The 21,926-nt window shown below is 38.5% G+C and overlaps 1 protein-coding gene across 2 annotated transcripts in view; it reads left to right on the top strand.

Annotated features, from left to right (window-relative positions):
• LOC124873140 (matrix metalloproteinase-17-like) overlaps positions 1–21,926 on the top strand; it is a 134,978-nt gene that overhangs the window by 77,466 nt on the left and 35,586 nt on the right. For both annotated transcript variants that reach the window (XM_047373668.1, XM_047373669.1), the window contains exon 4: positions 885–1,171. In XM_047373668.1, coding sequence (XP_047229624.1) covers positions 885–1,171 — 287 coding nt within the window. The remainder of the gene's footprint in view (positions 1–884; positions 1,172–21,926) is intronic.

Below are 21,926 nucleotides of genomic sequence, written 5' to 3'. Positions count from 1 at the left end.
GAGTAGAAATGGGCCTCTTTGTTGCATCATATTCTTACACCAGACCAGTTCCTAAACACTCTGGTTAACTTAAAATAAGCAAAGTATAAATCTAAAGAAATACTTCAGTTGCTATTTAATAGGAAATGTTATGAGTGCCAATAGGTGTGCCAGATTACTTAGATTTTTTTTAAATGCGAATTTAATTCTAAAACTAGAAAAGCACTCAGCAAACTCAGACCTCCACCAAGGCAATAGGGTCATTGATGCATGTCAGCTTTTTTCCATACTGATGGGCTATACTCTGGATGATTTCTGGCTACTTCATGTCAGCTGCTGACAAGGTGATGAACCATGTGGGAATTCCAAGTTGTCGCACCATGGTCTGGGAGTGATGAAGTTTCCTTCAAAAAATCTTGGATCCAGATGGTGCTCTGCATCACCACCAAGATCTAATCGGCAATGTCTTCCCCTAATACACACCTTGTCTGAAAATAAAACCATAATCCGTTCATAACAGACCAACACTAGCAAAAACATGGCCTCGGTTAGGTAAATATTTATTTTAAGACCGTTTACACTTCTTCATGGGGTCTCGTAAATTTTTAATTAAGTTTCGATAATGCCACAATATGAAGAACTTTACTTTTCTGCTTTATCTGAATAACGCTCTCACCATCTGGTTTGGCTCTGCCCTCTTTTAAGTATTAATGCTAACTTTAGAAGTGCCCCAAATGCTGTTTCAGTTCTTTTCTTCTCTGCTTTACTTTATTCATGCCAAGTCAACCCTCCACTTTCCTCCCGTTTCACTCTTTCCATCTTAACTCCCCTTTCTTCTCCCTCTTCCGCTCATCCTTTTTCTCTCTTTTCTTAGATTTAAGATGCTTCCCCTGTCTTTCTTTCAGATTGAGAACCTATCCAAAAGATTCAGCCCTACTTGGCAGGGACACAGTTCGGGCCCTCATGTACTATGCTTTGAAGGTTTGGAGTGACATTGCACCTCTGAATTTCCACGAGGTGGCCGGCAGCAACGCAGACATTCAGATTGACTTCACTAAAGCCGACCACAATGATGGATACCCCTTTGACGGACCTGGAGGAACAGTGGCACATGCCTTTTTCCCTGGGGAGAGGTTCACTGCTGGCGACACACACTTTGACGACGATGAGCCGTGGACCTTCAGATCACCAGGTGAGAAACATATATGTTGGGGTTAACTGTAACAACTATAGGATTTTATTGGTTTTAAAAATGGACTTCATCCTGGAAAAAAAACAAAAAAGCAAATTATGTTTTGGAGACTCAAGAGAGTTCGAGGTCCACTGGTCCTGAAAGAAGTTAAAGCTTGCTTATAGTTCATCATTTCACTTTCCTATCTTGGTCATTACATTCATAAGCATTAGAAGGTCAAATACACAATAGCGACATTTTCTTGTTTTGTCTTTTCTGAATGTGGAGACATAACATTTTCAAGAGTGAAATATTGTATGGTTGATGCATTGCCATGCCCATCGTAACATTCAATTTCGATGCCTTGTTCTGTGACAATATAAATTTTGATCATTGTCTATGACAGGGGTTCCCAAACATTTCAGCCTGTGACCCCCAAAAAGCCAGTATCAGAGACTGGCTAACTTTAATTTGGCGACCTGGCGACCCTCTACGAGTACATATAGTTATTTGACTCTCTATATATTTATTTAATAAACAAACATAAAGTGTCAGAATTTAATGGAATTTTTAATTATTTAACGATGTATCAAATAAATAAATAAATGGTATAATTAAATTATTTAATAGGACATTTTATAGTACATTTATTCATTTTATGGCACATTTCTTTATTTCACAATATATTTTTTTCTTTAATTTTGTCCCTTTTGGTCCTCCATACTCTCAGGGATCACATCACAATGACTCTGAAAACAATCTTGCGACCTCCCACTCCCTTGGTGTCTCACAACCCCTTGGGGTGTCCCAACCCCCACTTTGGGAACCCCTGGTTTATTGGTCATCAAATTTGCTGGACAAGGATGTTGCACAAGTTACCGTGACCATGAATGTGTCTCCTGTTTCAAAGCAAAACACTCACTTCAATTCTCAGTTTAAACAATAGATGTTCGTACAGGGAAATTATGCCTGTATTTAACAAATAATTTCAGGCAAATTTAGAGGAAGTATAACATTTACACACAGCCCTAATATTTTGATCTTCTAAGTGTTATTTTTTATATGTTTATGTCAAATTTTACAATAAATATAGAAATATCTTTATTGTCCTCCGGTGGGGAAATTCAGGTCTTTCCCCACTGAGGAAAGTGCAGCAAAGTGACAAGCAAAAGGGGGCATTGCAGATATACTAAATATAAGCAATATTAATAAAAATAAAAATAGGAATGTACAGTAAGGTTAAATGTACAACATCTGAGAAACCTTACAGTTATGAAAAATGGCATTTGCAAATTGAGATGTGGAACTGCCGAAAATAATTGAACAAATGCACAAACTGCAATAATACAGACTAGTTACAACAATATGGAAAACTCCACAATTGATAGCAGAGATGTAAACAACAATTAGGTTTGTTGTGAGCTGTAATGATTATAGTCTTACAGCTACTGGAAGGAAGGACCTACAAAAACATTCCTTTTCCCGTCTACCATGCTGCTCGTCCCTTACAAAACAAAAATACATTGCAACATATTGTATAATATGATGCAATATATTATATAATACATTTCCATATATGTGAAACTAGTGCTTTTATTCTTCTATATACTGCAATATATCCACAAACCATGTATGGCTGTATATTAATAAAACATACGCTCACCGGCCACTTTATTAGGTACACCTGTTCAACTGCTCGTTAACGCAGATTTCTGATCAGCCAATCACATGTCACCAACTCAATGCATTTAGGCATGTAGACATGGTCAAGACAATCTGCTGCAATTCAAACCGAGCATCAGAATGGGGAAGAAAGGTGATTTAAGTGACTTTGAACGTGGCGTGGTTGTTGGTGCCAGACGGGCTGGTCTGAGTATTTCAGAAACTGCTGATCTACTGGGATTTTCATGCACTATCATCTCTAGGGTTTACAGAGAATGGTCCGAAAAAGAGAAAATATCCTGTGAGCAGCAGTTCTGTGGGCGCAAATGCCTTATTGACGCCAGAGGACAGAGAAGAATGGCCAGACTGGTTCGAGCTGATACAAAGGCAACAGTAACTCAAATAACCACTCCTTACAGCCAAGGCACGCAGAACACACAACATGTCGAACCTTGAGGCGGATGGTCTACAGCCGCAGAGAACCACACCGGGTGCCACTCCTGTCAACTAAGAACAGGAAACTGAGGCTACAATTCGCACAGGCTCACCAAAATTGGACAATAGAAGATTGGGAAATGTTTCCTGATCTGATGAGTCTTGATTTCTGCCTCGACATTCAGATGGTAGGGTCAGAATTTGGCATCAACAACATGAAAGCATGGATCCATCCTGCCTTGTATCAATGGTTCAGGCTGGTGGTGGTGGTGTAATGGTGTGGGGGATATTTTCTTGGCACACTTTGGGCCCCTTAGTACCAATTGAGCATCGTGTCAATGCCGCAGCCTACCTGAGTATTGTTGCTGACCATGTCCATCCTTTTATGACCACAAGGTACCCATCTTCTGATGGTTACTTCCAGCAGGGTAACGCGCCATTTCATAAAGCATGAATCATCTCAGACTGGTTTCTTGAACATGACAATGAGTTCACTGGACTCAAATGGCCTCCATAGTCACCAGATCTCAATCCAATAGAGCACCTTTGGGATGTGGTGGAGCAGGAGATTCTCATCATGGATGTGCAACCGACAAATCTGCAGCATCTGTGTGATGCTATCATGTCAATATGGATCAAACTCTCTGAGGAATGTTTCCAGTACCTTGTTGAATCTATGCCACGAAGGATTAAGGCAGTTCTGAAGGCAAAAGGGGGTCCAACCCGGTACTAGCAATGTGTACCTAATAAAGTGGCCGGGGAGTGTATATTGCGATGGAGACAATGCCTATGCTTCATTTTTACATGCAATAGTTTTATCTAATTGGTAACTAATTTTTACATGAGAAACATGAGCAGTCATATCACTATATTTCTTGCAGTTACACATCTCATAAATAAAAATGTCTGTCACAAAAGAAAGTTGGTTTGATAAAGTCATTTTGGCAACATGGTAGGAGGAAAGTATCTTACTTTTAATTCAATTCAATTCAGTTTTATTTATATAGGGCCAATTCACAACACGTCCTCTCAAGGTGCTTTAAAAGGTTAATTCAATTATACCATTCCTTGCGCAGCAAAAATATATTTCCAAATATATTTTGTATCAATATATGAAACCGTCTATCCTGTCTTTTAAAAGACAGGAAAGACAGAACCTCAGAACCTCTACAGTAAGGGCTTAAAATATTAATTTCTAGTGAATAGATGATTTACCATTAATGTTTTTTATGTTTCACATTATATCACAACAGTGCTTCTCTAAAGTATAAAATAATCAAGCTGTTATATGTGAGCATACACTCAACAGCTACTTCATTAAATGCACCTATAGCTACTTTGTGGTACAACCTCATTTTGCCATTAGAACTACTGTTATTTGTTAAGGTCTAGATTGAGCAAGGTGGAACAATTTTTGAGAGATTTTGGTCCTTATTGACACCATACAGTGGTTGCAGATATGTCGGCAACACATCACATGAGGCAAATGTCCTGTTCTACCACATTCCAAAGGTGCTATGCTAAATGGAGATCTGGTGATCGAGGAATCCATTTGAGCCCAGTGAATTGATTACCATGTTCAAGAAACTGCTTTAAGAGGGTTTGAGCTTTGTAACATGGTGCAGTATCCTGCTGGAAGTAACCATAAGAAGGCCGTTACACTATCGTCATAAAGGGATAGACATGGTTAGCAACAGTGGTCAGGCAGGCTGTGGCATTTAAGTGATGCTCAATCTGCATCAGGGAGCCCAAAGCGTGCAAAGAAAACATCCCCCGAACCCTTATACCACCAGCCTGAACCGTTGTCAGGATGGTCAGGATCAATTTATGTTTTCATATTGTTAATGCCAAATTCTGGCTGAAATTAAGACTCATCAAACCAGAAAATTGTTACAGTGAACTTGTAAAAATTGCACTGCTGCTGTAGTCTATCTGCTTTAAGGTTTGATATGTCACACATTCAAAGATGGCATTTCACATATTTTGGATGGAAAGATAAATTATTTTAGTTAATGTTGCTTTTCTTTCATCTTCAACCTGTGTGTGCATTCTCATTTGACCTCTGACAGCAGCAAGGGATTTCAATCCTCACTACTTCTGCTCGCTGGATATTTTCTCTTTTTTGGAGCATCCTCTGTAAACCTTAGAAATGCTTATGCATGAACATCCCAGTAGATCTGCAGTTTCTGAATTCTGTGACCAACAACCGTGCTCAGTCATGTATATCCCCCTTTTCCCAATTCTGATGCTTGGTTTAAATTTCAGCAAGTTGTTTTCACTAAATGCTAATTGCACTGAGTTGCTTCCATGTATTTAGCTCAGTTACTGTATGTGTTAAGAAATAATTAAACAGATGGACATTGTGACACTACCATGTGTTGGAAATTAGAGGATCTTCCTTTTAATACTTTATTTGCTTTTATAGTATATACACTGGTAAGACTCAAAATCTTCACAAATGACGCCGATAACTTTGATCACTGTCTTTACAATGTGGGGAATCCTGCATCCTGGCATTTATGCACTCTTTACTATGACACTGTACCACCCACCTACACGTTCATAGACCGCATGCAAACCATCCCCCGTGGCAACAGTATTGTTCACACTGCCTTTAAAAAGAGGACAGTGTATTAAACCACACTGAATAAAACCCCTCACACTGAAATTAGTAATCCAGCTTCCAAAATCTACTTAAATGTGCAGTTTATTAATATTTTTAAAAGATGCCACATACATTTAATCTTACATTGAATGTTTAAAGTTTTTTTCTTTTTAATTTAGGTCAGCTAAATAAAATAATCAGAAGTTAGATTGCTTCATGATTAAATTAACAGATACTATCATTCAAAATGTTTTATGTTAAACATGTTGCATATTGAGTAGATGGACTGAAATGAGGGGTCTGAAGTCTGAATATATTTCGGTCATTTATATTTTCTTTGAGGCTGCACGGCAACGCAGTTGGTAGCACTGTTGCCTTGCAGCCAGAAGGTCCTGGGTTGGACTCTCAGCCGAGGGTCTTTCTGCATTGAGTTTGCATGTTCTCCTTATGCATGCGTGGGTTCTCTCCAGGTACTCCTGCTTCCTCCCACAGTTAGGTTAATTGGTTTCTCTCAGTTGCGCTTAGATGTGAATGGGTGTCTGCATGATAGCTTGTCCTGTGTGTCTCTGTGTTTCCCTGCAATGGACTGGCGACCTGTCCAGGGTATACCCCACCTCTCGCCTGTAGACTGCTGGAGATGAGCACCAGTTCCCCCGCGACCCAGTATGGAAGAAGCGGGTATAGCAAATGGATGGATGGATTGTTCATCATTTTTTGCTTTTAACATAAAGAAATTTGATGTGAGCACATTTAAAAATGACCAGAAAGTTAAAAATGTTTTAAAATTGTTTACTTTTAAAATAAAAACATAAAATCCCTGGCAAAACGGAATGAAATTTTGGCCTGTTTTCAGAGATGCAGCGATCAGAATGTTGTATCCAAGTGTTTGCAATTAAAATGATGGTCCTCCCTAAAGTAAACTATAAAATAAACTATAAAACTTTACAAAAGAATAAAAGTTTTGGAGGACTGGAACTTCCAAACTTTTATAAATATTACCAGGCACATAGATTACAATATATCTTTGGAGAAATACCCCAGGTTATGGATACAAATTGAACACACACTATATAAGTAAATCTGTAGACATTTTATTTATCAGCCCTATAATTAAGCAGCATAGCTGTTTTAGAAGCATCAATATGGTACATCTCTGACAACCTGTTGGGAATATCTCAAAATAAATTGTTCTTCAATTCTCCTATGCTGACAAACACCCATTTGGAACATCCCAGACATCCCGTAAAATAGACGGCCGCTTATCTTTTTAACATTGAACAGTAAAGGAATAAAGCATTTAGAGGACATATTTGATGGATGAGGATCTATTCCCTCTAGTATTTTAGGAGATTCATGTGACTAAAATCTAGTATCCATTCCAAATTTAAGATTAAACAATTAAACCTAAGACTTCTATTAATAACCAGCTTTCTTAAACTTCAACTTCCAAAGTTACTCTCAAAAACTTACACAAAATTTTCAGAAGTAGAGTTAAAAATCTCACATCCTTTTAGTAAAAGGGATGTTGATTTATCTACCAGTACAGATTTTAACTTTAGAAGTTTAGAACTTCAGAAATTTGGAATTCTAATTTCCCCTCGGGGATTAATAAAGTATCTTCGAATTGAATTGAAGTAAAAGTTGCACAAACGCTTTTAGAATAACCCAAAATGCCAACCTTCAGCTTACACGATGCAAAATCCTTCATAGATTGCACTACACAGGACAAAGTATGTTCCAAATAGGTCTCTCACTCATGAACACATGTGAACACATGTCCAAACTGCACTGGAGATTTAACTGACAACTACTGTATCTACATGCTCTCTGGAACAGTACCTCGGTCTATGGCTTTTGGCTAAAAGTAATTTATTGAAAACATTTGTCACCAGATTTCATTTCTATGGACAGAATGTCTGCTTTTAAGAAAAACCAACAGAAGAAATTCAAATTGGTTTGGTCTCCAATATTTAAATACATCACTTGGGGGTATGGGCTTTGCAGCCTCAGCATCAAGGGCCAAGTGGTATGCAAATGCTGCCACAAGGGCAGTGCTTTCCCCAGGCAGACTGGGCATTTGGGTGCTGCAGTTGCCAGCACTGACGCGGGCTTGGGCCATGGTGCCCTCTTGTCTGGCCTGCTGCCACTCCTGGCTGGTATGGGTGGGTTAGGGGTCCATGGGTGTCTTGGGGCCTGATCTGGCTCCCAGTACGGTGGCTGCTCATGAACACATCCCGCGCTGGGTGGGGGATGCCTCCCCGGCAACCCTGGCCCAGTGGGTGAGATGGAGGCCATGGTGGCTAGGGCTTGGTGAGCTGGGGGTGTGGGGGAATGGGTTGGGCTGAATAGGGTGTGAGGTTGGGAGGGTGGTTAAGGGATTTGTGTGATGCCTGGGTGGACAGTGGGGGTTTTGGAGGCTGGGTGCACTTGTCGGAGCCTGCGTAGTGCCTTAGGTACTGGCTGGTCTGGCGGGTCTCCGGGTCCTGGGCTGCTGGCAGTGGGCTCACTTTGCTTGGCTGGCCCAGGTTCTTCCAAACTGCTCCCGCTCAGGGATAAATCCCAAGCTTGGGCTGTGCGGCGTCTCACCCTGTGCCTCATTAGTCTGGGGGCTTTTGCTCCTGTGCTTTAGTGACTACATACCTATGCGGGGTGATACCTTGTGTCTGTCTATCTGGGGCTGCTGTGGCCTTCCCGAGTTGAGTCCACCTGTCCTTTGGTGGTTTGGTTGCTGAGTGTTGAAGGTCTTCTGCCGTTCTGGCTACTCTAACAACTGTACAAGTCCAGGTGACAAACTTGCTCACTTACAGCCACTCACCCAAACACACCTGTTTCTTTGCATACACTCACCACCTACCCACACATATAGATAGACCTACTTTGATGATGGATCCAGTCTTAATTTTTAAAAGTCAATCAGGCAATTAGGATTCCATCTCGAGATACCCGTTCTATAAAGCTAATCTGGCCTGGTACATGTAGGAACCAGCTTCTCTATATGGTATGCCTGAAATGAAAAAAAAAAATTGTATATCATTTTAGTTTTCACAAAGCTTTGAATGACAAAAATACAGCCGTTTGTTATGATATGTCTTGACAAACAGTAATATACGACAACATAAAAACAGTGTTTAAAATGCTTTTTACTCATCTCTGCCATGAATGCTCATCAGTTTTTTATCATGAGAGAAAAGGAAGGCCTTTGTATGAAGTTGATATTTTAAACTAGAATTACTAACATCTGTCTTACACTTAAATTATCTAACTTAAGGTCATCTTCACTCAGTAGCAGTGTCCACACCAAAAACCGCTTTAAACTGCTGTAAAACCAACAGATTTCTTGGTGCATCTTCACATTTTTGCTTTAGTTCTAACATCAGGTGTCCTCATTATGTCCAGGTGCTCCAAATTTGTATCTGCCATGTACCCAAAGTGCAGTTAAACCACAGATTTATATTTTTCAACACAGTTTCATAAGGGGTATTAATACGCTAATTTGTCAACTATCTACTTAGAGAGAATCAAGAAAAAAGAACAAAGTGTTTCTCGCCATGATATCAGTGCAGTTTTTTGTGTCATTGTGGTCCTAGAGAGGTAAATTATCCAAATGCTGGAAATAGTAGATCTCTGCACACATTCTTGTTGTTGGTTTTCTCATTCTGCTCATAATCTCTCTCACTGTTTTTTTTTTATTAAATATGTGTTTTTGGTGCCACCCTTTCATTGGGAGGTCATGGCAGTCGTGAAAATCTTGGCTGCATGCAAATGTTTGCAAAGTGTCTTGGTAAACCCTAGTGAATAAAAGCTTACTAGGCGGTACAAATTTACTATTACCCACTGCAACAGTCTAAGCTAAACATTTATGCCATTAGTGTAGGACACTGTTTTTGAAAGCAAGTAAAGGTGTATTGGCACCACGTGGAATTTAATATACAATATAATTAGCTGTCTGGCTCAGAAAATTAAAATTCTGCTGTTGTTTTTTTGCTTCTGTTTGACAGTTAGGTTATTTTTTTAATATTCAAAATATGAAAAATCTAAGCATATTTGCAAATTTGATCATCTTGGATGCCTCAAAATATGAGATGTGCAAAGAGAAAAACAGGGAAGAAAATGGAAGGATTCATTCTTCTTGTAATGATATCCTTGTCGTTCCCTCTGCAACAACGGATACCAAATGTTTGTATCACTTGTTTCAAACAGCGCATTGTTAACCAACAATAAAATCAGCATTTCAAACATTTCAAACTTGAGCCATTTATAATTTATTGTGATTATTGCAAGCATTTCACTTTATTGGTAGGTTTAGAAAAGCTGTCATAAACACAGGGATGTAATAATGCCCATGATACATGTTATTTCAACTGTGTGGGCTGATAAATTGCCTTGGCCTCCTGAATGATCTGGCCTAATTTGTCTCATCAAACTGTTTTGAAAGAGCTTTATTACCCACCATGAGAGATGTGCAAGTTTCAAATGAGGACGTAGTGACAGCTTCTCTAAACCAGAATTCAATCAGATGTGCCAATCAAAAATAGATGAGCTTATATTAAAGATATCCCTCATTCTTAGACAGTTCTGGAAAACACAGCAAGCCGTGGTCTCTAAGCCACTTATAACGACTGATTTATTATTCATTTGTTCACTCATTAACAATGCAATAGAAAATATATCCCATCCTACAGACTTCTTGATTGCATGGTTCTTTTTTTACACTTTTGCTAAACTTGAATTGTCTGTGTTTGCTCTGCTACAAAGACGTTTGGTGGCCCAACAGGACCATTTTATTGTCACTAAGCATCCACATCATTTTGTGTCCACTGTTCATTTTTCTCCACACTGAGAGGAGCTAGGAAATGGTGAAAGGTTGGGCAACATTATGAGTCCACTCATACGGATGAAATGAGCTGGTGGAGTGATGTCGTCTACTGAATGCATCACCAGGAAAGAACTGTCTCTGTACAGCAGCACAATTGACAGCTTTAATCATTAGTTCTCTCTCTTTTTTATTCTTCCTTTCATCCGGATCACTGAACTTAAATTGACCCTCCTTTCTTTGCATTCTTTGGCCCTTTTGTCTTCCCTTCAGAGGAGGATGTACAGTAGAGCATTAGAATAAAGGGGTGAGATAGTATGATCAATATTATACAATGTTCCTAGAAAATTTTAAAAATACAAACTATAAACATCACATATAAACATCAAATATCACATTTGTCCACACCTGATCATAAGTATATAAAAATCTAAGAACTTATTTATTTTGGTTAAATTTAGGAATAAACCTTTTTAACAAGTTTGAATATTTATGTGTTTTAACATAGAATACAATAGAGAGCAGCCACAGATTGCATACAGTGAAATAGGAACAGCACATTCAGATTTTACTGTATGCACTGATAGATTTAGAAGCTGCACTTGGAGTGTTGTTAAAAAGATCAAGAAAAGTGCAGTTTTAGGCAATGGGGATTTTGTTTTTTACAATTTTTTTAAGGCAGTTGTGCCTTTTATTTTTCAAATTTTCCGCAAATGAGTAGACAGGAAATAGAGTAGAGGACATGCAGCAAACTACAATGGGCTGGGACTCAAACCGCGACAGCCTTCATGGAGGACTAAAGCCTCCGTACATGGGTTGCACGCTTGACCCCTGCGCCACCATCACCATACCCATATTTTTTTTAAAGCAATTGTGTGTAGATAGGAAGAGTAGATCCAAAGATACAACCTCATTTTAAACACCCATGCTCGTTAAATTGCAGGAGTTTCTTTTTGTACACAGACTCCCAAAATTAACTGGAGATAAGTTGTGACATTGATAAATGACCCAAGAAACTTAGAATTTCTTGTGAAAAAACAAGTACAGCAGACATTGTCAGTCAGCCTAAAACAAATTTTGTCTCCTGGAAGCAAAAAAAATCAGTTGGTGATGTTGCAAATTAAGTTAATTAATTTATCACAAGAGAGATTGGTTAACTTTGATCTGAACTAATTGTGCCTGTTATTGATGTCTATATTTAAGCAGGGTAAGGGCAAGGGTAATTCTTCTCACACTTTTGCCTTACCACCATTTATTAAAAAGGTCCCTGAAGTGGATAGAGAAGACTAAAACCTTTTCTCTACATTCATGATTTGTTTAACATTCTGGATGAGGGTTTTTAATCTTGGATAATTACAGAAATCTATAAACAAAAGCACCTTATAAGAGGGCTGCACTGTGACAATAGTTTTGTTTTTTTGTTTTTTAGACAATAGGATAAACTCCATATACAGTACCATTTACGTTCACAATTATTAAATTAAGATTGTGCAGAATTGTACATAATCCAATTCAGTTCAAATTCAGATCAAACCAGTGTGATGCATTGTAATACAATACAATCAAATAATTGGTTTAAGATCAAATTACATAAGCCCCTGTTCAATCCAAATTGAAATGAAATGCATTCAGATTCAGTTAAATTAATTTGGTAAAAAGTCATTTGGTGAAAAGACATTTATCTTAGGAAGCCCAGCTAATGGCCTTGAGTTGTTGAGTGTGCACCAATACCCTCATCCTGAGTAAGCACTGGGTGGCAATGGAGAGGAACCACTCTCTTTTAACAAGATGAGACCTCCAACATTAACCAGTCTCAGCTTGAGCAGCCATCTGAACTGACCTTCTGAGGGGCTGAGTGAAAACACAAGCACTGTGAGCTACTGTCAGCCAACTGTCTTCTTTTGTAGGCTGGACTGAGCTAACGACATTCCAAAGGTTGCTTTTGTGCCTGACATATTGTTTCATGAGGATGTTCGTGAGAGTTGTTTGAAAGATTAGCTTCTGACACGTGTGCCAGCTTCCACAAAATGTGTCCATTTGGTCAGAAATTTGTTTCTCATGTGCATTTTTTGATCTTTACTCATCATAAGATAATAAAAATATTTGTATAAAGATGTCTTAAATTGTGAGAATGTATCTTATTCCATTTCAGTCACTGTTATCCATAATAAGTAAAAGGCTACAGTGTTGTGCATTTAAACCTCAGCCTGAGCAGTGGAAGGTGTATTCATGCTTTCTAACCAAGCTGGTGTCTATGGTGAGGCCAGGCCCCCCTTCGTTGATCTCCCCCCTTTGTTTGGGCTGTTGGGTCTGTAAACCATGTGCTGCACGACAGCAGCTTGAATCACACCTCCCACTAGGCTGCAGCAGCAGCAGGACAAGAAGGCGACGCAGAAGAGTAGCCTGGTTTTGATGTGTATCTGAAGTGATGGCAGGGGCTAACAACAGCTGTGCAAATGGAGGTTTGGTTCATGGGAACAAAGGTGTGAGGGAGGAAAGAAACAGAGTTATGAGTTTGTCTTTATGATCTCCTGATGTTTGCTAACACACAGTTAGGTTACAGTAATACACACATTACCAGTAAACCATACACCCTTTTATATATTTTAAGGGCCAACATGTAAGATTATTTTATTTTTTGCATACATAAAAAACTGTCAGACTCTCACTGATGATTGTGCAAGAACTACCAAATGGGCTTTAATATGAGAAAAAATAGAAAACTGGATGGATTCTGATCATTGTAGCCAACCTTTTAGATATCTAAGGATACGATACTGTGCTCATTCACTGTGATTTTGGACTTTAAAGGACATTTTTCATTTGCAACAGGGGCGATTGCTCTAAGACTGCAAGAGAAGCTCAGCTTCCCCTAAAATGTCAAAAAATAAATGATCCAATATATACTGTTGTGTTTACATGTCATTGACTAAATATGCGCTACAACGTCCTCAACTTTTGTTCAGAATCAGCTTCTTATCACTGGTAACGACGCGTCTTTCCTCTCACTCATTCCCGCAGCTTCACAGTGCTTTAAACAGTGAGTTCAATAGCGAAGCAAAAATGCTGGGCTTTGTTCCACCCATCGGACGCTCAGCGTCTCTGGGGTCTATGGGGCAGTGGGCTGGCCTCGGCTGGCACGGACGGTCAGCTTCTGATTGGATGATCTGTCTGAGGCTGAATCCCTTTTTGATTGACAGCAAAATGAGCGAATCAACAATCTTGAAATTGAGCTTCACCTCCTTGAAAGACCAGCATCTGCCACTGATTTGCAACTAACCTTTTCATCAATAAAGCAAGGAGACTCATACACAAAATGTTCAACCTTCTATAAAGGACACTCATGATAAATTCTGCAGCTTTAATAAGTTGTAGAAGTCTCTCTGTAGTGTTGATGTAGTCCACTCACATCTAAACTTAAAGGGGACCTATCGTGCAAAATCCAATTTTTTAGCCCTTAAATACATTTTGTTACGTAGTTTGAGTCTGTCGGAGTGCAGAAAAGTTAAACTTAGTCTCTCTCTTTCAGTCTGGTTAGATTTCTCTATCATCTTTTAGGTTTTTCCAACTGTTATGTCACACTATTTGCTGCGGGACAGCTAAAAAAGTCATGGACCTCCGGCTGATCAGTTCCGCGTATCTGCAATATTTATTTCTCACTGTGATTCTGTAGTCCAAGCTCAAGTATGCCTACGCTGAAAGAGGATAACTTTGTTCGGTTGTTGGGTGTATTAACCCACACAATTCATTACATCGTCCCCGATCATCAGAACCTCTTTGAAGTGCCTGGTTAAATTAAATCTTTTATGAAAATGTTCCTACATCATTGGAAAAATTCCTATTTCCTCCAGTTCAAGGATTAGTGCCTTCAGCAACCTCCACCAGTATCAAGAAGAATTTGCTAAAAGACTTCATCAAGGGGTCAGTTCCCTGTGGCCTGTCTTTGGACACCATTGCTATAAATGGTTGCTAAGATTTAACAGCCAGAGTATAATATAAATTACACTGCTCAACAGCTATCTTACAAATTATTTTCCTGAATTGCATTAAATGAGACACAGCATACCAACCCGGTATGACCATCCAGAGTGGTCACCTCTAAATACATATCGGCAGCACAGCAGGTGGGTCATTTTACTGTATCTGGGGCTCGGACCTGGATGTCTCCTCAACCTCCTCTGTCCCACAGCTGTGTTAACATTTTGTGTGAATTATCGCCTCTGGTGACTTTCTGTTCTTGTTACTTATCGCTATGTCCCTTTAATTTCAACTCATTTATTTCATTAAAACAACCAGTGTGATAACTGTTCAACAAGTGTCAGAAGTATATTCTATGGCCAAAATTTCCCCACAAAGTGTTGGAATCTTGGCTTTCAATGCTTTAACTGTTGAATTTGTCCTGTTCTACCACATTGAAGCTGCCAGCCTGATGTTCTGAACCTCAGGGAAAAAAGTTAATTAAACAGCTCCCAATTTCTTCACTTCACACTCTGCCAGTCTCACCTCGCTGCTATATCACATCGTTCTCTAACGTCATCAGTGTCTTTGTGAAACAATAGTTAGCTGATGCAGTATCCCTGCTTCTGCATGTCTGTCTTCTTGTAAGACAACACAAAAGCACATTACAACTGCTGGAGAAGACCTATATTGTTGGTCTGTACAACTTTTTTCAGAGGTTTGGAAATCCCTTTAAAAGATGTAACCTAGTCAGGTCAGGCTGGAGGTAAAAAGTCAGATCTGGTGCTTCAGCAAATTGTGGTGCTATGTAATCATCTTTAGCAAAAAAAAAAAAGAAGCTTATCGTACAAATCCATAGCTGAATAATTGCCTGTGCTAATTCCCTTTCCCCTATTTCCTGCTGCATTGTTCTCAGTGGGAGCCTAAATCCAGGTCCGCTAAGTCCGTCTCCCTAATGTGCACGGGGATGCTGAATCGTAGAAATTAAGCACCACATTTAGGAGAACAGTTTACCCCTGCTGTGCAGACTGATAGCTCCCACATCCATTAAAAGTTGCAGGAGGTTGGTTCTTGGCAAGATCAAAAAAGTAGAGGTCTCGAAACGTTGTTGTGCTTTCATAGGAAGCAGATTGCTTTTATTAATAATAACTCAGACAGCAATCTGCTTCTACAAAACGATTAGCCGACTAAAACAAAAGCATCATTAGGCAGGTGAATTTTTCATGTCAGACCATTGTTTTTCTTTGTTTATATTGATGTGAACACATGTGAGGATTGTGCAGAAGAGTTTTAGGGAATCGTTTACAAAACTGTGCTTCATTTGAACATAAGCTCAAAATGCTTTCTGCAAAAGGCACATCTGTGTTCCATGTTGCCTTTGTAAATATGTGCATGGGGATTGGTTTTGGATACCAGCCTAGCTTGTACTTACTTTATATTTAAAAGCATAATACACATAAATACACACACAATGCATGTTTTTTTTTCATTCCTTTCCAAGTTTTCTCTATACTTCTGTCAGTGCCCATTCATCCATTGTTCATCATTGATCACAAGTGTTAGCTCCGTATTAAGATATTTGCACAAGACAGGCATTTGTTTTCACAACTTGCCAAAATGAGCTTTCGGCATTATCACCAGCTCAAAATATCACTTCACAAGATCAAGATTTAGCTGTTAAAGACAGTGTTTGTAATAGTCACATTGTTTTAAAATTAAGACATGGATTAAAGAAGTTAAAATTATTTATAATTGTGTGAACAATGTGGCAACATATCGTGTTCTTACCCACACAGTCACTCATTGGATTCCATTTTCAGCCAAATCAGCATTCACCCTACACATTGGATTATGGTGCAGAAAACATAATCCAGACTGTTCAAAGGATTACCACAAATGTCTCTAGAGAAGCTGCGCTTGTTGAATTGCCAAACAACGGTGAGGACTATGCTAATTGAGGAGGAGTATGCCAGTCCCAACTGCAGACATTTCCTACAGATCTACAGTGGATCTCTGCACACACTGCTGTTAAAATGTCAGGTTGTTAACATAAGAACAAACAAGCTTTGGTTTTGGGATTGTTTTTTTTGTCTAAAGAGGCAGCAATGACTTGATAGCATCCATGCTCCACTGGGAGCAGGAAACCCTATCGAAATTGTACAGTTTTCTTCATTAATATTCTTCTCTGCTAAAAGCTGTTGAACGAAAGAACCAGAAAATGCTGGAAAAATTGTGATTTAGTAGTCTAGTAGCAAAAAGTAGCTACTCTCCAATAACAAGGGGTCACTATTACTATTATGAAGTCAATGCACTTTGGCTTATAACATCCAAACTATAAGGCACACACTAAACCTTTTTTACTTGTGTCCTGTTGTAGCATTTCAGGCATATAGAGAAACTGGTTGCCTACATGTGCCAAAGCAGATTTGCTCTGAATTAAGTGTATATAGTAGTTTGCAGCAAGATCCAGAGCTAGGTGGGCCTATAAGTTAAAGAACTTTATATAGCCAAAACAGCTAAATGGATTCTCAAAAATTTGATGGGTCTCCTCAGGATACCACCATGAGACTATGTTATCAATATGGTAATGATTGGCCAAAGTGGGTGTGGCTTTGCAAAAATGGAATTCTGACCTTTCACTTTTGAAAAATTCCCCCAAAATCACTTGTAATAGCTAGACACTTTCAGGATATATTCTTCACATGCATTTGAAACTTTTTATCCTAGTTTAGGTTTTCTATTAAGGCTAGCACCTGTATCTCCAATTCTGTTTGGACAAACTCCATAAAATCTTGCACATGTCTTAAGTTCTGTGGAAATTGTGGATTTTTATGAACTTTTGAATTCAGTGACACTATACATTTTTTGTTACAAATTATTAAATCTAGGGACATGATAAACAACATATACTATTCCTGATTTAGACATGGGCATTTGACAATACTTTGGAAAATGTATGATAAACTATGAATTTTTAAAGAATTTTTTAATCTGACTAAGTAGTAAGGAAGGAAAGTGCACCAGTAGGATCAGCATCCATATAGACAATGAAAACAACAATAAAAACAAATATTTATTGCAGATACAAAAAAACAAGGGGCTGAGGCTAAAGTTCTGCTTCACTAAACGTTTTACAGAATGTACTATACCTGTTTTATTGTTCCTCTAAAACGAGGGGTGCTATACCTTAAACAGAAGTATTGCTCTTTCTTTGTACATATAGCCAAAATATTTGTCAAATTTCAAATAGAATCACACACACAGGGGAAAAACTTAAAAGACACATACAAAAAGACATATAAAGATACTGCACAAGACAATCATGTGAAAATGTTGCAACAGCTGGCAACATCATGCCAGGGATTCACATTTAATGTAAAGTTGAGATCTTAGGCTGCTTGCTTAAGAAGGTTCTGCAAGCTAGAATGGTTACATCACAGTGTCACAATAATCAGTCACTTTACCAGGAGGTAAAGCCAATGTGTTGTCATCAAACTGTATTAGTTCTGGAAAGTTGCAATAAGTTACAATATCATTGTTATACTTGTTCAAATCTTGGAAATGTTTCTTCATATGCTTTCTCTCGGTTGGGACTTTGTAATGTCTATAAAAAGATATTTACCCCAACAATGTTTGCCTTTGGAAAGCTTTATAAGTTTCGGTACATAAAAGGAATGTTAGATTTTTATCTGCCGTATATTGCTTTGAAAGTATTCAAACCACTTGAATGTTCTTATATTTTGTCACATTACAGCCACAAACCACAGACTATCTTATTAGGATTTTATGTGAGAGACCCACAGAAAGTAGTTCATAGTTGTGAAGTGAAAGGAAAATGAAAAAGGGTTTTCAAAATGGTTTATGTTCTCCAACTCCTCAATCTTAAGATATATATGTAGTATTCAACAACCTGTTTTGCTGCGATAACAGCTACAAGTTGCTTTGGGTGTGTCTTTGCACATGTAGAGATGGAAATGTGACAAAGATTTGTCCCCTTTACTCTGATACACCTAAATAATATCCAGTGCATTTTTGAGCCTTCTAGATGTATTATTTTGAAAAAACCTCAACTGTAAGCAAGTATTTCTGGTTGTCAGTACTAGCTTTGTCCTACTATAGTTTTGTCCACTGTAGACTGCAAAATATGTAGATTGCCTAAAACAGCAAATTTCCAGTCTTGCCACAGAACGTTTATTGTACTTAGGTTGGACTTTGACTGGGCCATTCTAACACATGAATATGCCATTCCATCATAGCTCTGGTTGTATCTCTGGTAGGATTGTTGCCCCGCTGAAAGGTAAATATCTACCTCATGTTTTAATCTTCTAATGGCTTTTTTCAACAGTGACTTACTTCTGGTCACACTCAGGATTGCAAGACTAAAATCTGCCCTGTTAGCTCCACTGACAGGACTCTACCAGAGGTACCACTTCCTGCTTCTTTAATTAATGCTGTTCTTGCCTTTCCATCAGTTTAAGTTTTACAGCTCATTCTTAGAAAATATGCAGTGGCGTCATTCTTTTCACTTTCAGATGACAGATTGAGCAGTCATTAGTGAGACGTATAAAGGTTGACATATTGTTTTCTGACCTATCCCTGCTTAATGTATCTCAACAACTTTTTTCCTGATGTGTCTGCTGTGCTCCGTGGTCTTCATGGTGCTATTTGTTCACTAATGTTCTCTATCAAACCTCTGAAACCTTCACAAAACAGCTGTATTTATACTAAGAATATGTTGTACAAAGAAGAATTATTTACTAATTATGTGACTTTTGAAATAAAATGGTTGCATTAAGTTTTAGGTTTTAAGTTTTTATTTCTGGGTTTTAGAGTAAAGGGAGATGAACACACATGCATACACTTTTCAGATTCATAAAGCTGCGCTGGTCAGATGAGACCAGAACTGATTTTTTTTGGTCTACATGCAAAACGCTGTGTGTGGTTGAAACAAACACTGCACATCCCCCTTAGCACACCATCACCATGGTGAAACATGGTGGTGGAAGCATCATGCTGTAGGGAAGCTTTTTTTCTTCAGGGACAAATGAGCAGAACAGAGTTGATGGGAAGAGGTGAAGGAGGTAAATACAGAGCAATCCTGGAAGAACACTTGTTAAATGCTGCAAAAGACCTGAAGCTGGGACCAAATTAAGTTCGACTTTACAGTATTTTTTTGGTCTATCCCATAAAATACTAATAAAATCAAATATCGTTAAGTATAATGTTACAAAATATGAAAATGTTGATGGGATGGAGCTAATTAACACTGGTGAATCCAGTGTTAAAGGCCCTGTGAGGGCTTGCATAAAGAACAAATGCAACCTGTTTCTCACCTAATAAATTTATAGCATTAAGGATTGTTTTTTTTAAAATCATTCGTTTCATTCATTCATTCATTCATTCATTCATCTGTTTACTTACTTGACAAGTCTTTCATATGTCCTTCCAACCAAGATCAAAGCAAATTTTTAAGACTAAAAGAATATATCATTTAGGAAGGTTTAGAGGTGTCTGGTGAATATGACTTAATCTATTCTTAGCACTGTGCAATAAAAGCATTTGGGTTGATAAAAAGCTACTTAATGGGTCACTGGTGAATGTAGAAGAACAAAGCTTGAGCCCCAGAGATTTCAGCAGCTAGTGGAGCTTCAAAAAACTTAGAAAATGAATCTGGTTCATCCACACAACCCTCCGTGCTCTGCTTTTGTCCAGCAGGCGTTACATCTGTGCTGTCAGTTTCTCATGAACCATAAATACGATGACACGCTAGATCCCCTGCTCTGAGCCTCTGTTCTCTCTCTCTTATCCTTCCTTTGTTCACCTGCACCATGTGCTCCAGTAGATTAGAGTTGGCATTTGTCTGTTAGATGCCCCCGGTGAATACTGCATGTCCCAAGCTGAAGCTAACCCTAGGTTAACTGAATGCTGACGTTCGGCAAGTCACTAAGGAACTCTAAGCTAGCTTAGTTTGCCATGCTGTCTCCCCATTTGTTTGCAAATCTACGTCTCCAAGACCAAGGTGTTGTGTTGCCTCACAGACTCAGACAAGGAGTTTTTGGGGGTCTTCTGCTCATGCTTTGGCTTAACATGAAGGAAAGGTACTTAAACTGCCTGCAGCCTTTTTAGGCGCCTTTTCCCACTCAGGTTTTGATTGGCTGCTCAAGGACTCGGGCAGTATTACCATGGTTATCTCACCATGCCATACATGCTATAGCCCTTATAATTTCTTCAGCTGTCTGCCATTCCTCTTAATTTCCATGAAAAGCAGGTGAAAAGTAACTGAAAATAGTCAATTTAGAGCACAGAGTTACAGCAGAAAGGTCACTGTCACCATGGAGTTTTGTTTTTGACTTAATCTTTCTGTTACATTAATCAATCAGTGATGGGATAAAAAGATACTTCTCAGATTTTGTTTAAATATTTTACTTCATTCAGCTAACAGCTCCTAATTTCTAAATTAAGCTTGTACATTCATTTGAAGCCAGATGTTTACATACACTGTAAAGATACACACGCTTTATTGTCCTCACTGACATTAAATCAGACAAAATGTTTTCTTTTTTGGGTCAGTTTGGATTACCAAAATTATTTCTGTTTGCTAAATACCAGAATAAAGAGCAGTATGTTTTTTGTAAAATTATGAAATTATAAAATGTTTTGGAGAAAGACCCTCCCTAGACCACTCACAGTAATGGACGTGTGATGTTTGGTTTTCAGTTGGACCCAAATGGAGGCAGAACCAGAGGCAGAGAGGTGAAGTGATGGGTATTTAATATTGGAAAAATAAAGACTTAAAATGTAACAGGACCAAGAACTGGTATGAGAGAAACAGGCAGTGAAATGAAAGGATCTGGGAATAAACTGTGAGAACCAGTGTATTTAAATACTGAGGGAAGAGTGGAGTATGACATTGAATGCATTATTATGGCATTATGTGGAGCAGCTGAAACAGAAGGAAAACAGGGAGACTGAGGGAGGGAGACTAATTAACACAACTGTGGCTGAAATAAGACTCAAATAGGCTTAAAACCAAAAGGGAAAAACTAAGACTGAACTTTGGTAAATAAATCCAAATGCACTAAGAACAGCCCACAAGAATAAACTCAGAAATTAACATAAAGGAATAAACTAATAATGCAACACATTTGTAAAAATAATGAACACATATAAATGAACTGAATATGGCAAAACCTAAAGAACATGAATAAACAACAAGTGCATTATAAAAACACAATCACAAAATAAAACCAAAACTCAAACACATGTAGATCATGACACCACGTCACAGTATCTAAGCACCTCCT

The sequence above is a fragment of the Girardinichthys multiradiatus genome, chromosome 8, assembly GCF_021462225.1.
Source record: "Girardinichthys multiradiatus isolate DD_20200921_A chromosome 8, DD_fGirMul_XY1, whole genome shotgun sequence".
NCBI lineage: Eukaryota > Metazoa > Chordata > Actinopteri > Cyprinodontiformes > Goodeidae > Girardinichthys > Girardinichthys multiradiatus.
The sequence above is the reverse complement of the archived record's forward strand: the minus strand, read 5'-3'. Positions and strand labels throughout refer to the sequence as shown.